This window comes from Mus musculus, chromosome 13, assembly GCF_000001635.26.
Source record: "Mus musculus strain C57BL/6J chromosome 13, GRCm38.p6 C57BL/6J".
Lineage (NCBI taxonomy): Eukaryota > Metazoa > Chordata > Mammalia > Rodentia > Muridae > Mus > Mus musculus.
In genome coordinates this window covers 117,247,996-117,264,846 of record NC_000079.6, presented here as the reverse complement: position 1 = coordinate 117,264,846, position 16,851 = coordinate 117,247,996, and the positions used below count along the sequence as shown (strand labels likewise).

Below are 16,851 nucleotides of genomic sequence, written 5' to 3'. Positions count from 1 at the left end.
TGTACCTGTCTGTAAGGGTGTGAGCATGTTTTTGTGTGTGGATTACATGAAGGCCTTCGAAACTGTCATCCAGTGCCTTCGAAACTTCAATCCACTTGGTTTTTTGAGCGAGTCTCTTATTGAATCTGGAGTTCCCTAGCAACACTTGACTGGGAGGCCAGCAAGCCTCTGGGATCGTCCTGTCTCGCATCCCCAATGCTTGGATTACAAGTGTGTCTCACTCTCTACATGGATATAGGCATCCAAGCTCTAGTCCTGGTGCTTAAAGGGCAAGCACACTCACTAAGGGATCTGTCTCACTAGCCCCAGGAAATACAATCTTACCTGTGCGGTTTCATTACCCATGTACCAAGTCCAATTTAAAGGAAGACAATCTTGACATACACACTTCAGCACAGTAGAATCCCCCACGTAAGCGATCAACGACTTTTTTTTCCCATGAGCTTTGGGTACTAAGATAAAAATCAGGAAGATGTATATTATGGAAACTGTGTAAGCAAAACAAATGTACTCAATTTATGGACATTTTTCCCACGTCATTTCTGGATTGTTCTCTTTATGCAATTTTAATTGTACATAAAATGAAACCAACTTGTAGTCTTTAGGAGGCATAGGCAGTAGTGGCTAATAGTAGCAGATGGATGACTTCAGTAGAATCATCTGCCGGTGTACAACTGGAAGGAAAGCCTCTAGTGATTAGAACTCTAACCATTCCACATTTGCAACAAATTATTAAATGTTTGAAACAAATAAAAAGGAGCTGTTCTTTCCTCCCACAGACTGAGATACTGCAACAGTCTCTTCAGAGCTTTAACCCTTAAGTGCATGAACAAAAAAGCAACATTTCCAGGCTAGAAAATAGTCTCAATTGATGCACATTTGTAAAGAGCCAGCAGAGGGAGAGAAAGTGGTACCACAAAGGGACAAAGGAAAGTCAAGGGGCAGAAGGATGAGGCACGATGTGGAGGGCATGCCCAGTGTGCACAAAGCTCTACACTGGACGCCAGCACTGTCGGGAGGAAAATGAAATCACAGCAAACAAGAGACTTAGAAACATAGTTTACCACATGATTTCAAAACAACATACTAACGCTAATTGTGGTAAATCTCTTAGACAAGAAAGTCTGAAGTATATACAATTAGTAACAATGCCAAGGAACCCAAAGTCAGAAAAATTAAAATTTAAATATCTGCTCTAATAATGCAATGATGAAGAAAAGATTTAGAACCAGGAAAGAAAAATTGACATACGTGACAGCCTTGATATACATATGGGTAGGGCATTTTTGGGCTAAACAAGGGTTCACCAAATGGAAAGTGCTCAGTCCATGATAACTGTCACAACATTCCAATTTTTATTGGATTATGTCCTGATACAGCTCCCTTAATCACGCTTTCCTGTAATTAATGGCTGTGCCCTTTATATGTAGTGCCATTAGCAACCGTCGTAAGATAATTTTTCTCCTTTGTGGTTTTTAGGTCAGCTAGCCTTTGCGGAGCAGAGGAGAAATGAGCTCTACAGAGGAAAGGGAGGGAGGACGGCTGTACCGTATACGCTCGTACATCTTAAGAGCTCTGTAGCTACCTGAAGTCACTCACGAACGCTCAAGAGAGTTTCTGCACGATTCACCCAGACCACCTGGAAAGGGAGATGCTGAAGAGAGATGAATAAATAGGAGAGGAGAGAAAGGAGAAGAGGGAAGAAACATTAGCTCCAGACCCTGAGGAGACCCCTAGTCCATCCAAATACCATATAGGACACAACTCTTCCTAGAAGCCATGAGACAGACTCTTCTACAGTTCAGGCCACACAGCCAAGCACTTTCTAAGATTAGGCACGTGTGCTGCGGTTCGGTTCAGCAGGAGTTTTAATGATTTAAACCAGGATGCCCAGCTAGGTCCTGGCCAATAACTAGAAACATAGCTGGCTTGAAAGATCAGAACAACCTTCCTTCTAGACCTATGTAGTATGTGAAACAGAAGGGATACTTGAATCCTAAGAGTAAAAAAGAAATACCTCCCTTACAACATATAGTTTTTAATGAGAAAATACAGAGAAAAAGCAGACAGTAACTTGATAATAAAAAAAAGAAAAAAAACTAAAAGAAAAAACTAAATAAGAAAGCAATTTTAATCTAAATGGATTTAGGTGGAAAGGGCTAAGGGGAAAGGCATCTCTCAGATAGGTGTGCAGCCTTCAAAACAGGCTTCTCCTATATGCTTAGTCCCGCATCTTTTGTCTACTGCAATCACCTCAGAACTCGTTTATAAATCCAGATGGCTCCAACATGGAGGAAACCAACCATTATGAGGAAACTGGAAGCAATTCCCAGATCCAAGGGGAAGAGCAGACCATCTGTCTTGATACTAATATAACAAATATATTTTAAGTTATAGAGGAGAAGAAAATGATTAAATGTCAAAACGGTAAAGGCTCAACTAAGCAGAATCCTAGAACATTTTATTCTGCCTTGTTTTTTTCTTATGGCAGGATCAATTTCTTCACTAAAAACTGGTGGTGGGAGCTGCCTAAGGCTGGACAATGGTCTATGGACCGAGGTCTCTGTAAGACTCTACGTCAATTCCTTTCTTTCATTCAACACTCCCGAGTCTGGCCCTAAAGAACAGAACTGACAATACTTGCTGGTATGGTAGTACACTGACTGGCTGATCTGTTTTCTAGAACTGGAAATTTAGAGAAATAAATAACACCATCGCTATCTACTCTGTTTCCCCCTACTCAGATGAACTCACACCTTCTTCTCTGAGTCATCAACACTAGGCACAGTTCAGGTTGTAGAAAACAGATTAGATTCACTATAATACAGGCAAGGCTTGTATTCCTGGCTAGCCAACAATCACATGATTTGGCTCCTTTTTATGCACATTTCCCAATCTGTGGTTTTGCTGTGAGGAGGGGAGACTGTAAAGTGGGGGACTAAGCTACAATCAGAAATCCTGACAAAGCACCCTCATGCTTCCAGCTGCACACACACCACCATCTCACCAGACGTCTTCACGAAGCATGCAGCATTACGTATGGCTCTATTATGGTAGCACCATGTTTGAGGGCTGATGGGTTACTCTAGGGCATAGAGGGGTCCCCAATATTTTAGAAGAGGTACCAATTAGAGACCTATGGATCAGGACTTGCCTCACCATTTTCTGAAGCTATCATAGGTTTGGTCCCCTCCAAACCTGAAAGGGAATTGAGCTATAATTCTCAAGGCCCATGTGGAGAGCAGAAATGGGAGGTTCTTTTAGAGTCCTGGTTCATGGACTTCTTGTGCCAGGCTCAGCTCATGGTTAAGTTAACAGCGTCCTGAAGGGCAAATTCAGAAGCCCAGCATTGGTCAGGGTCAGTGTTTGCTCTCCTGGGCTCTTTCTCTTTTAGATACTCTATTTTCTAAACCTGGCACGTGTTTCAGTTAGGGTTTCTTATTGAGGTGTTTAAACACCATGACCAAAAGCAACTTGGGGAAGGCAGGGTTTATTTCAGCTTACAACTCTCATCATGGAGGTCATACTCCATCACCAAGAGAAATCAGCACAAGAACTCAGAGCAGGATAAGAAGCTAAAGGAAGGAACTGTTGCCAAGGCCATGGAAGAGTGCTGCTTACTGACTACCTCCCCATGGCTTTCTCAGCCTGCTTTCTACAGCACCCAGGACCAACAACCCAGGGTTAACACCACCTACAGTGAAAAGGGCCCTTCCACATCAACCAACAATCAAGAAAATGCACAACAGGCCTGCCCACAAACCAATCTGGTGGGGGTGGAGGGGGACTTTCTCATTTGAGGTATTCTCTTTCAAAATGATTCTAACTTCTGGTAAACGGACACAAAACTAGTCAGCACGCCATGCTTCCGTCTCAAAATTAGGCCATGCTTTAGCAGGAAATGATGTGTTGAAATATGAGCAAAAGATTGACAAGTTTTGACAGAGATTGAGGGAACAGGATGTCGAGGTTTGGTCTTAATGCTAAGTGTGGGCCCCCAAGACCTGGTTGTTCCAGAGATGAGTCTGCACACATATACCTTGGCCCCCAAGTTACCTCTGATTGGTAAATAAAGATGCCAGCAGCCAGTAGCTGGGCAGAAGAGATGTAGGTGGGGTTGAGGTTTCCCAGGCTTGGGGGTCAGAAAGGAACCATGAGGAGAAGAAGGTGCAGGGGGAGAAAGAGAAGCTGCCATGGGTTAAGAGTAAAGAAACTGTGGCCCCAGGGGCTGGACAATTAAGAGTTCAGAGCATCCCAGATGAAACATAGTAAGTAATAATTCGGGGTTATCAACAGGAAGGTAGATTCTAACAGCATGGAGGGTAGGCAGCTGCCCAGCTTTTGTACTGTTTAAGGCTTGGTGTAAATATAAAGGCTGTGTGTTTTTAATCTGGGAACTAAATTTTCCAACACAGGTAGAAACCCTGGGTTGGGATTAATTTCCACAACAGGAGAAACTGCTGTTTTTTCAGTAAGGCTTTGTGAAGGAGATGCTCAGGACACATAACTGGCAGCGAGGAGGGCTAGTCAAGACAACCGGGCAATCTGTAAGAGCTGGATAAGAAGCCATGACTGTGACCTCACACTTTTCCCATCTGAATGCTGGGAAAAGGCTACAGCCCAAGTCAGTGACATCGGGTGACAACTCAGAAACAGAGAGCAGCTCAAGTGTTGAAAACAAAATCCTTTCTCTCTTACTCTCTTTTGTGTCTCAACCGTCAAACAGAAATTTAGAACTTAGTTGAACAACATATGTTTTCTAAAACTGCCCGGCTTCCCACCATCTCTGCTTGGCTCAGTGTGACTATCAATAGCCGTAGAGAATTGAATTTTATACACACACACACACACACACACACACACACACACACATATATATGAAATGAGTTAGGGACTCACTGGGTAGTTCTGGCTGGCCTAGATTTCACTAGATAAACTGGACTGGCTTAAAGATATCTACATGCCTCTGCCTCCAGAGTGCTGAGATTAAAGGCATGAAGCTACCACTTCGGACCTAGGAGTTTTTTTTAACTATACTGAGGATCAGTTTGTTCTGGGCTACTACTCATGTCTAAACACACGTATTGATACAAGGGCAGGGCGATAGTATTCTAATGTCCCTTCTTAGTATTTTGAAATTTTGAGTAAAGTTGGACACATGGGGGATGGGGAGGCCTCAGGACCGGATGGTGAAATTTCTAACTCAAAGTAGCATCTGGAAATCTTGGATTGAATCTACTTAGTCAAAGTCATAGCTGTCCAAAAGTTACAAAAATAAAGCTTTGAGCTTGTACCTTCACAGGCTAGAACACTGGCCCAAAGTCATGCTCATTTCAAGGGCAACTAGACATTATCATTGGAACCAAAGGCAGCTAAGGCAACTATGGGTGACAGTCAGGCTATTAGGGAAATTCTCAGGGAAGGCAGGTGACTGAACCAGGGCCAGGCTCAATACATGCTATATTACCAAAATCTCATCATTAAAGTTTTGCATTATCTACTATGAGATTTGTCTTCGCTTTCTGAGACAGGGTTTCTCTGTGTATGTCTGTATGTCCTAGAACTCACTCTGTAGACCAGGTTGGTCTTGAACTCAGAGATTTTACCTGCCTCTGGCTGCTGAGTGCTGGGGTTAAAGGTGTGCACTATCACTGCCTAGCTTGTCATGAGATTTTTGAAATTAATACATTTTACAGAAGTTGGGGGTTTTTTTCCTCTTTTCTTCTTTCTTTTGCTCATACTATTTGACAGACCACTAAGAAACACCCATGCCAGCCTTTGTGGGCGGCACACAATTCTCAACATCTTAGCAGCTCTCCTGCCCTCCTGCTCGGACTGGGTCGCAGAAGATATTTTTCCACACTCATCAGTACCATGTCACAGTAACACATCAGCTCCCCTCAGGACAGAAACGGTATAAATTGTCCCAAGGTCTTATGTTCACGAGCTGGGCTTGACTCAAGCAGTTTTACAGCAAAAGTAAAATAAAATGGGGAAGAGAAAGAATAGTCTCACTCAACGTATGAGAGAACGTGAAACTAGCTTTTTATACATATTAACTTGTAGATAAAGACCATTCTCTCTAAGGAAAACCATAAGCAAGCCATGTAGATGATATTTACAAAAATGCACACAGTTACATAAGACCAACAGACTTAATGAAATAACAACTATGAAATAAATTGTGGTATAGATGCCTTTAAAGTCTCCTCAAATAAAATTATTTCTCCAAGGAATAACCAATTATAAATTGATTTAAATTCCAGAGAACTGTTATTTTTAGCAAGGACTCTCCAGAACAACCCAGGTTATTAATGTCATAAGTATCTGCAGGATAGAGTGCATACTTACAAGTGACATTAGTGTTAAGTGGGCATTAAGGAGTTGAATTAAATTGCTTCAAGCAAACGTTTAAAGTAACAGGTTTTTGAAGCCCTAAGAGATAGGATTAAAACGTGGAATGGAGGTAAGCATGGTGGTACATGCCTGTCATCACTTGGGATGCTAAAGCAGGAAGATCAAAAGGGAAACATCATTCTTGGGTGCATAACAAACTGGAGAACAGTCTGGGCTTTATGAGACCTTGTCTCCAAAATATAGATAGACAGACAGACAGACAGGAAGACATCCTGTGGCTGGGAAGTCAGAGGCCCTGGAGGGGGAACCTGTAATTGCCATACTAAACACACATGTTCTCGAACTGCCTTCTAAGTATCTACATCTAAATATGTACATATCAATGCTGCTCTCAGCCTTTTTTTTTTTAAAGATTTATTTATTTTATATGAGTACACTGTTACTTTCTTCAGACATACCAGAAGAGGGCATCAGATCCAATTACAGATGGTTGTGAGCCATCACGTGGTTGCTGGGAATTGAACTGGGAACCTCTGGAAGAGCAGGCCGAGCTCTTAACCACTGAGTTATCTTTCCAGCCCAAGGTTTCTTTTTTAAAAGGCAAAGAGACTCATCACTGGCCAAAGGCCAAAAATAAGTGACCTTTGTGTTACCAGCACTATATTATTTCTATATCAGCAACTCCATGGCTCTCCTATAGAAGGAGAATGGAAAAAATGTAAAAGCCAGAGAATGGGAAGGAATGCTATAACCTGCTACCTTCTAGCCACGACAATTGTTTCTCATAAAAATCACATAACTTCTGGGTTCCGCAGCAGACATGTTCAAGACTGGGCCCATCAACATGTCATCGGGGATGGGATACATAGATGATTATATTGTACATTCACAGCATTATACTCTAGGGTCTTGGTTTTTATTGTTTTTGTTTGTTTGTTTTGTTGTTGTTCTCTCCCATCTCCCACATACTCTCTTGCTAGGCTCCTTCTATCACCCCTCAAATTGTTTCTTCTGCTCTCATACTGTACATATTCCACCCCCTCTTGTTTTGTCCCATTTCTTCGACAAAATTCAACACTGTGATAAGAACCATAAAGGAACTACGAATACAGGGCAGATGCCTCACCATGATAAAAACAATATATACAGGAAGCTTTTGTTGTTCCAAAGCCTCTTGTGATCCTAAATGGAAAACTCAAAAGCATCCCACTAAAAATCAGGAATGAGACAAGGGCGATCACTCTCATTCGATATAGAACTGGAAACCCTATCCAGAAAAACAAAACAAGAGGAAGAAATGAAGGAAATACAAGTTGAGCAGGGGCGGGGAGGGGACTTAAAAGACCCTGTACACTCCAATAAGTTCTGATCAATAACTTGAACAAAAGAGCAGACACAAAGATCAATAGAGAAAATGACTAGCTTTTCATATCCCAATATCAAATCAACAAAACAATCTCACTTGCAATGACTTTAAACAACCAAACAAAAACTAGAACTAACCAAAGGTGGTGGAGGGCCCTTACACTGGAAAACCAAAACCAAAAACAAACAAACAAACAAACGAAAAACAACGGGAAGACACTGAGGAAAGAAACTGGAGAAAATCCTAGGCAATGAGAGACATCTGCGTGCTCATGGACCAGCAGAGTAGCTTCCTGACTGTGATGACTTATATATGCTCGGCCCAGGGAGTGGCACTATCAGAAGGGGTGGCACTGTTGAAGTAGGTGTGGCTCTGTGGGTGTGGCTTTAAGACCCTCAATCCTACCTGCCTGGAAGCCAATATTCTGCTAGCAGCCCTCAGATGAAGATGTAGACCTCTCAGCTCCTGCTGCACCATGCCTGTCTGGATGCTGCCATGTTCCTGCCTTGATGATAATGGACTGAACCTCTGAACCTGTAAGCCAGCCCCAGTTAAATGTTGTCCTTTGTGAGATTTGCCTTGGTCATGGTGTCAGTACACAGCAGTAAAACCCGAACTAAGACAATGACCAAAATAGTCTACAGACTCAACACAATCCTTACCATATTTCCAATGCCACTCTTCACAAAACTGGAAAAGACAATCTTAAAATACATAGTTTAAGAACCTATGGGTTTTGGTCATTGTTCATTGGAAGGAAAAGAGGGAAGGGGGAGGGAACAGGAAGGAAAAGAAAGGAAGAATGGATGAAAGAAATGAAAGAAGAAGGAAGAGGAGGAGGAAAATATACCGTGACTATTGCTGCATAAGTTAAGTCGGACAACAGAGGCAAGAAGCTAAATAAAAAGCACACAATGGAACCCAAGTATGATGTTACTTTCTGTAACTGGAAAGGCCTAAGTGAATAACCACGAGGATATATTACAATTTCCAAGCTGAAATAATTAAAAGAAAATGCAAGAAGTCTTGAGTGTGAGTACATAGGGGACTTGGTAAGGGACATGGGAGTAGATGGTCACAGTGAGGAAGCACACCATTCTGCTACAGATGAGCCCTGAGCACAGCATCCTTATGTTGTCAGAAGCTACTCAGACTCCAGAAGTGTCAGATCACTGGTAAATGAGTATGACACAAAGGGCCAGCAATCACTATGGCAACAGACTCCATTCACCAAACTCCTGCAAACGGTCGTTCACTAATCTACCACAAAATGTTGGAATTTTCATGAAAGTGATTATCTAACTCAAATAATTAGTCTTTATTATGACACTGAGACCTTCTAATGTTTTGTTTAATGATGAGGCACATATTCTAATTGTTGGTTCCAATGAAGAAGAGTGGGATGTGTCATAGCTAGGTATCTATAAAAATTGTAAAAAGGAAGAAAATGCTACTGCCATTTCAGTCACCAGTGAACCAACGTGGAGGAGGTGGAGAAGGAGGAGGAGCAGCAGCAGCAGCAGCAGCAACAGCAACAGCAGCAGCAACATTCCCATTACCAGTGGAAGGGTGAATGGAGAAGAGATGAGAAAAAAGGAATCAAGAACTTCCATGAAAACTTTTACTTTACAAGACTTTGATTCATTCTCCCACCATGGGCCCTGACACAGAAAGGATTCTTCTCAAGAGATGGGAACATTCACCCCGAATTATCTGCTCATCAGCAAATCTGTACTAACAAAACCAAAGCCAAAAGTGAGCAAACCACCAAGGGCATGCTTCCGAACAAAGATCTTCTCAACAACAGCGTGGCTCTGAAGAGTGGCTGGTAGGACAAGTTCAGTAAACAGACGGCATCAATAGCAATGTACTCAATGGGAGTGTCTTCTTTACTAACCAAATAATTTATGAAGGTCCAAAAGGTTTATTAAATGTGATAAAATGTTTAGATTGCTATAAAGTGTGGTTTAGACCATTGTTATAAAGGTCAACTAATGTTTAAAAACAAATTTAATTTGCAGAATAAAAAGCTACAAGTTAAAAGACAGACACTACCTCAGAGTGAAAGGCTGGAAAACAATTTTCCAAGCAAATGGTCTGAAGAAACAAGCTGGAGTAGCCATTTTAATATCGGATAAAATCGACTTCCAACCCAAAGTTATTAAAAAAGACAAGGAGGGACACTTCATACTCATCAAAGGTAAAATCCTCCAAGGGGAACTCTCAATTCTGAATATCTACGCTCCAAATGCAAGGGCAGCCACATTCATTAAAGACACTTTAGTAAAGCTCAAAGCACACGTTGCACCTCACACAATAATAGTGGGAGACTTCAACACACCACTTTCATCAATGGACAGATCGTGGAAACAGAAACTAAACAGGGACACAGTGAAACTAACATAAGTTATGAAACAAATGGACCTGACAGATATCTACAGAACATTTTATCCTAAAACAAAAGGATATACCTTCTTCTCAGCACCTCACGGGACCTTCTCCAAAATTGACCATATAATTGGTCACAAGACAGGCCTCAACAGATACAAAAATATTGAAATTGTCCCATGTATCCTATCAGACCACCATGGCCTAAGACTGATCTTCAATAACAACATAAATAATGGAAAGCCAACAATCACATGGAAACTGAACAACACTCTTCTCAATGATACCTTGGTCAAGGAAGGAATAAAGAAAGAAATTAAAGACTTTTTAGAGTTTAATGAAAATGAAGCCACAACGTACCCAAACCTATGGGACACAATGAAAGCATTTCTAAGAGGGAAACTCATAGCTCTGAGTGCCTCCAAGAAGAAACGGGAGACAGCACATACTAGCAGCTTGACAACACATCTAAAAGCTCTAGAAAAAAAGGAAGCAAATTCACCCAAGAGGAGTAGACGGCAGCAAATAATCAAACTCAGGGGTGAAATCAACCAAGTGGAAACAAGAACTATTCAAAGAATTAACCAAACGAGGAGTTGGTTCTTTGAAAAAATCAACAAGATAGATAAACCCTTAGCTAGACTCACTAAAGGGCACAGGGACAAAATCCTAATTAACAAAATCAGAAATGAAAAGGGAGACATAACAACAGATCCTGAAGAAATCCAAAACACCATCAGATCCTTCTACAAAAGGCTATACTCAACAAAACTGGAAAACCTGGACGAAATGGACAAATTTCTGGACAGATACCAGGTACCAAAGTTGAATCAGGATCAAGTTGACCATCTAAACAGTCCCATATCACCTAAAGAAATAGAAGCAGTTATCAATAGTCTCCCAGCCAAAAAAAGCCCAGGACCAGATGGGTTTAGTGCAGAGTTCTATCAGACCTTCAAAGAAGATCTAATTCCAGTTCTGCACAAACTATTTCACAAAACAGAAGTAGAAGGTACTCTACCCAACTCATTTTATGAAGCCACTATTACTCTGATACCTAAACCACAGAAAGACCCAACAAAGATAGAGAACTTCAGACCAATTTCTCTTATGAATATCGATGCAAAAATCCTCAATAAAATTCTTGCTAACTGAATCCAAGAACATATTAAAGCAATCATCCATCCTGACCAAGTAGGTTTTATTCCAGGAATGCAGGGATGGTTTAATATACGAAAATCCATCAATGTAATCCATTATATAAACAAACTCAAAGACAAAAACCACATGATCATCTCGTTAGATGCAGAAAAAGCATTTGACAAGATTCAACACCCATTCATGATAAAAGTTTTGGAAAGATCAGGAACTCAAGGCCCATACCTAAACATGATAAAAGCAATCTACAGCAAACCAGTAGCCAACATCAAAGTAAATGGAGAGAAGCTGGAAGCAATCCCACTAAAATCAGGGACTAGACAAGGCTGCCCATTTTCTCCCTATCTTTTCAACATAGTACTTGAAGTATTAGCCAGAGCAATTCGACAACAAAAGAAGATCAAGGGGATACAAATTGGAAAAGAGGAAGTCAAAATATCACTTTTTGCAGATGATATGATAGTATATATAAGTGACCCTAAAAATTCTACCAGAGAACTCCTAAACCTGATAAGCAGCTTCGGTGAAGTAGCTGGATATAAAATAAACTCAAACAAGTCAATGGCCTTTCTCTATACAAAGAATAAACAGGCTGAGAAAGAAATTAGGGAAACAACACCCTTCTCAATAGTCACAAATAGTATAAAATATCTTGGCGTAACTCTAACTAAGGAGGTGAAAGATCTGTATGATAAAAACTTCAAATCTCTGAAGAAAGAAATTAAAGAAGATTTCAGAAGATGGAAAGATCTCCCATGCTCATGGATTGGCAGGATCAACATTGTAAAAATGGCTATCTTGCCAAAAGCAATCTACAGATTCAATGCAATCCCCATCAAAATTCCAACTCAATTCTTCAACGAATTAGAAGGAGCAATTTGCAAATTCATCTGGAATAACAAAAAACCTAGGATAGCAAAAAGTCTTCTCAAGGATAAAAGAACCTCTGGTGGAATCACCATGCCTGACCTAAAGCTTTACTACAGAGCAATTGTGATAAAAACTGCATGGTACTGGTATAGAAACAGACAAGTAGACCAATGGAATAGAATTGAAGACCCAGAAATGAACCCACACACCTATGGTCACTTGATCTTCGACAAGGGAGCTAAAACCATCCAGTGGAAGAAAGACAGCATTTTCAACAATTGGTGCTGGCACAACTGGTTGTTATCATGTAGAAGAATGCGCATCGATCCATACTTATCTCCTTGTACTAAGGTCAAATCTAAGTGGATCAAGGAACTTCACATAAAACCAGAGACACTGAAACTTATAGAGGAGAAAGTGGGGAAAAGCCTTGAAGATATGGGCACAGGGGAAAAATTCCTGAACAGAACAGCAATGGCTTGTGCTGTAAGATCGAGAATTGACAAATGGGACCTAATGAAACTCCAAAGTTTCTGCAAGGCAAAAGACACCGTCAATAAGACAAAAAGACCACCAACAGATTGGGAAAGGATCTTTACCTATCCTAAATCAGATAGGGGACTAATATCCAACATATATAAAGAACTCAAGAAGGTGGACTTCAGAAAATCAAATAACCCCATTAAAAAATGGGGCTCAGAACTGAACAAAGAATTCTCACCTGAGGAATACCGAATGGCAGAGAAGCACCTGAAAAAATGTTCAACATCCTTAATCATCAGGGAAATGCAAATCAAAACAACCCTGAGATTCCACCTCATACCAGTCAAAATGGCTAAGATCAAAAATTCAGGTGACAGCAGATGCTGGCGTGGATGTGGCGAAAGAGGAACAATCCTCCATTGTTGGTGGGATTGCAGGCTTGTACAACCACTCTGGAAATCAGTCTGGCGGTTCCTCAGGAAATTGGACATAGTACTACCGGAGGATCCAGCAATACCTCTCCTGGGCATATATCCAGAAGATGCCCCAACTGGTAAGAAGGACACATGCTCCACTATGTTCATAGCAGCCTTATTTATAATAGCCAGAAGCTGGAAAGAACCCAGATGCCCCTCAACAGAGGAATGGATACAGAAAATGTGGTACATCTACACAATGGAGTACTACTCAGCTATTTAAAAGAATGAATTTATGAAATTCCTAGCCAAATGGATGGACCTGGAGGGCATCATCCTGAGTGAGGTAACACATTCACAAAGGAACTCACACAATATGTACTCACTGATAAGTGGATATTAGCCCAAAACCTAGGATACCTAAGATATAAGATACAATTTCCTAAACACATGAAACTCAAGAAGAATGAAGACCAAAGTGTGGACACTGTGCCCCTTCTTAGAAGTGGGAACAAAACACCCTTGGAAGGAGTTACAGAGACAAAGTTTGGAGCTGAGATGAAAGGATGGTCCATGTAGAGACTTCCATATCCAGGGATCCACCCCATAATCAGCATCCAAACGCTGACACCATTGCATACACTAGCAAGATTTTATCGAAAGGACCCAGATGTAGCTGTCTCTTGTGAGACTATGCCGGGGCCTAGCAAACACAGAAGTGGATGCTCACAGTCAGCTAATGGATGGATCACAGGGCTCCCAATGGAGGAGCTAGAGAAAGTAGCCAAGGAGCTAAAGGGATCTGCAACCCTATAGGCGGAACGACATTATGAACTAACCAGTACCCCGGAGCTCTTGACTCTAGCTGCATATGTATCAAAAGATGGCCTAGTCGGCCATCACTGGAAAGAGAGGCCCATTGGACACGCAAACTTTATATGCCCCAGTACAGGGGAACGCCAGGGCCAAAAAGGGGGAGTGGGTGGGTAGGGGATTGGGGGTGGGTGGGTATGGGGGACTTTTGGTATAGCATTGGAAATGTAAATGAGCTAAATACCTAATAAAAAATGGAAAAAAAAAAGAAGCTGAAAAAAAAAGCTACAAGTTAAATATAATAAACTATAAAATTAAAAAGGTTCTTTTTGGTTGGTTGGTTTGGTTTTTCAATACAGGGTTTCTCTGTTTAGCCCTGGCAGTCGTGAAACTAGCCCTGTAGACCAGGCTGGTCTCAAACTGAAGATCCACCTGCCTTGGCCTCCTGAGTGCTGGGATTAAAGGCGTGCACCACCACTGCCTGGCTATTAGAAAGACTTTTAAATTAAATTTAGCAGTGCCTAAGTGTGCTGTGTTTAAAACTCTACACTAGCACATTCGCCTCTCCATTGCCAGTCCAGTCAATTTATCCATTAAAAGTGTGCCTTTTATGTTCCACTTGCTTACTTACACAGTGCCGTGACCTCCTGGGTATGGTTCAGAGGAGGAGAGTCTGACACACACCCAAGGTCTGTGGTGGACTACACTATGCAGGCTTAGAAAGAACACAGGGGGCGAAATTACCCAACACTGCAGTTCACAATTGCATCTCTGTCGCTGGAAGACACATGACTGTGGTTTGAAATGCCCCTACTCAATGGCACAAAATGCAGGTACCACTGTGCATCATGAGGTGTATGAGACTTTTATGGTCCTCTGAGTCATCAGGATGTAGGAACTCATCATCTAGATGACTGTTCTCAAAACCAGAAGATTAGAGGGCTAAATTAATAAATAATTTAAGGCACATAGTGGATTTATGAGAACCTTGGCAGCTGGCCCGTGAACTAAATTTTGTATTTTAAACTAAGAAATAAAAGAGAAAGATGGAAGAAAGAAAGGGGGGTGGGGAAGGGGAGGTAAGACTATACTCAAGGAAAAGCAAATGATTTTCTTTCCTCTGATCTACATTTATTACTATAGTAATTACTTAAAACCCAAGGGACATGAGAAATCGAAGAACATAATGCTGAAGTTATAAATACTGACCGTGGATGTTAAAGGTCCCTCTTAGTTCCTTTTCTCCAAAGACACAAGAATATTTTCCCAATTGTTTGCTATTAAAAACGATGAACCTAGAGATAATTAGAGTTATTAATACAAGCTTATTTCCCAGAATACTTAATAAAAAATGAAGACAGCCATCGATCAAAATTTTAAAACAGAAATAATTCTGTAAAATTAGAAATTCTGAAAATTAGAATATTAGCAGAACATTTAAATGATTGCAGAAGGAAAAAAATGTTTAGTGAATAGCAAAACGTGTAGTTAAACCGGCGGTGGCTGGCGGTCTGTACACTTCTATACAAACCTGTACTGACTGGTTAAGGTGTTGCCCATTTTAGTTGTATTGAAGTCACCCGTAGTCTCAAGGGGCTCATCATCTTTCTTCCAAGTCACATTCATCAAGTTCAAATCCTTAGTTGCTGTGTACACGCATTTGAGTTCCACATGAGAAGGCTTTTCCAAAATTACGTTCTCTTCTACTGATACATTGGACTTTTCTGCTCAACACACAAGAACAAGGACTTATGTTATGAACATTACATTTGTAGGCAAATTCACTACATGAACACACACATACAGCTTATAGAAACAAGATATATACAAACCATTTAAATACTTAACAGTGATTTCCTATAGATACTATTTTTAAAAGAAGAGTTTTTTATTTATTTTATGCATACGAGTACACTGTAGCTGTCTTCAGACACACCACAAGAGGGCATCAGATCCCATTACAGAATGTTGTGAGCTACCATGCAGTTAGTTGCTGGGAATTGAACTCAGGACCTCTGAAAGAGTAACCACTGGGCCATCTTGCCAGCCCACAGCTACAGATACTTAATGCTCTTCGTTCTAGCTCCCTTCCTTACTCTCCTTCATAAGCAAAGCTGAAGAAAAGTTTTCTTGCAACTTTAATAAAGGCACAAAAGCCTAAGGCTGTCATATCTGTCTCCTCTAATTCTCAAGAGCTGAGTGATGCAGAGCAAGGAGCTACTGAGAGGTATACTCCAAATGCTAGACCGCACACTGGCAGGCTCAAACTGAAGCGCAGACTGAACTCTGCCCAGCAAGCAGATAGTCTTGGCAGTTATGGCAAGATGTGCAGATTGAATTGTCATTCTCTGTCCTCATAAAATGACAGGGAACTGCTGACTCTCCTGGGGCTTTTGAATTTCCATAGAAAATTTAAGATTTTTTTTTCCAGTTTCTTGAATAATTGCATTTGACTTTTGATGGGGATGGCACTGAATGATAGACTGGTTGTTTGGTAGGGCAGCCATTTTCACAATCTGCATCCTACTAACCACAAGTATAGGAAGTCTCCCTAGTTCCTGGCATCTTCTTGGATTTCTTTCTTCAGTGACTTCGAATTTTCACTGCATTAAAGTTGTTTGCTTCCTGGGTTGGATTTATTCCAAGATATTTTAAGGTTTTTATAAGCTAATGTTAATGATATTGTTTCCCCCCCCCCCCCCAAGGTTTTTCTTGGTGTGTGTATTGTCATTATATAGAAAGACTACTGCTAGGGCTGGCGAGATGGCTCAGTGGTTAAGAGCGCTGACTGCTCTTCCGAAGGTCCCGAGTTCAAATCCCAGCAACCACATGGTGGCTCACAACCATCCGTAACGAAATCTGATGCCCTCTTCTGGAGTATCTGAGGACAGCTACAGTGTACTTACATATAATAAATAAATAAATCTTTAAAAAAAAAAAAAAGACTACTGCTTTCTTTGTTTTAATTCTGAGTCCTGCTACATTGCTGAATGGGTTTAT

At 41.0% G+C, this 16,851-nt stretch overlaps 1 protein-coding gene across 1 annotated transcript in view; it reads right to left on the bottom strand.

The window, feature by feature from the left end:
* Emb (embigin) overlaps positions 1–16,851 on the bottom strand; it is a 53,843-nt gene that overhangs the window by 9,569 nt on the left and 27,423 nt on the right. The window contains exons 3-5 of the mRNA NM_010330.4: positions 15,383–15,575; positions 15,061–15,146; positions 325–452 (exon numbers count right to left, since the gene is read on the bottom strand). Coding sequence (NP_034460.3) covers positions 325–452; positions 15,061–15,146; positions 15,383–15,575 — 407 coding nt within the window. The remainder of the gene's footprint in view (positions 1–324; positions 453–15,060; positions 15,147–15,382; positions 15,576–16,851) is intronic.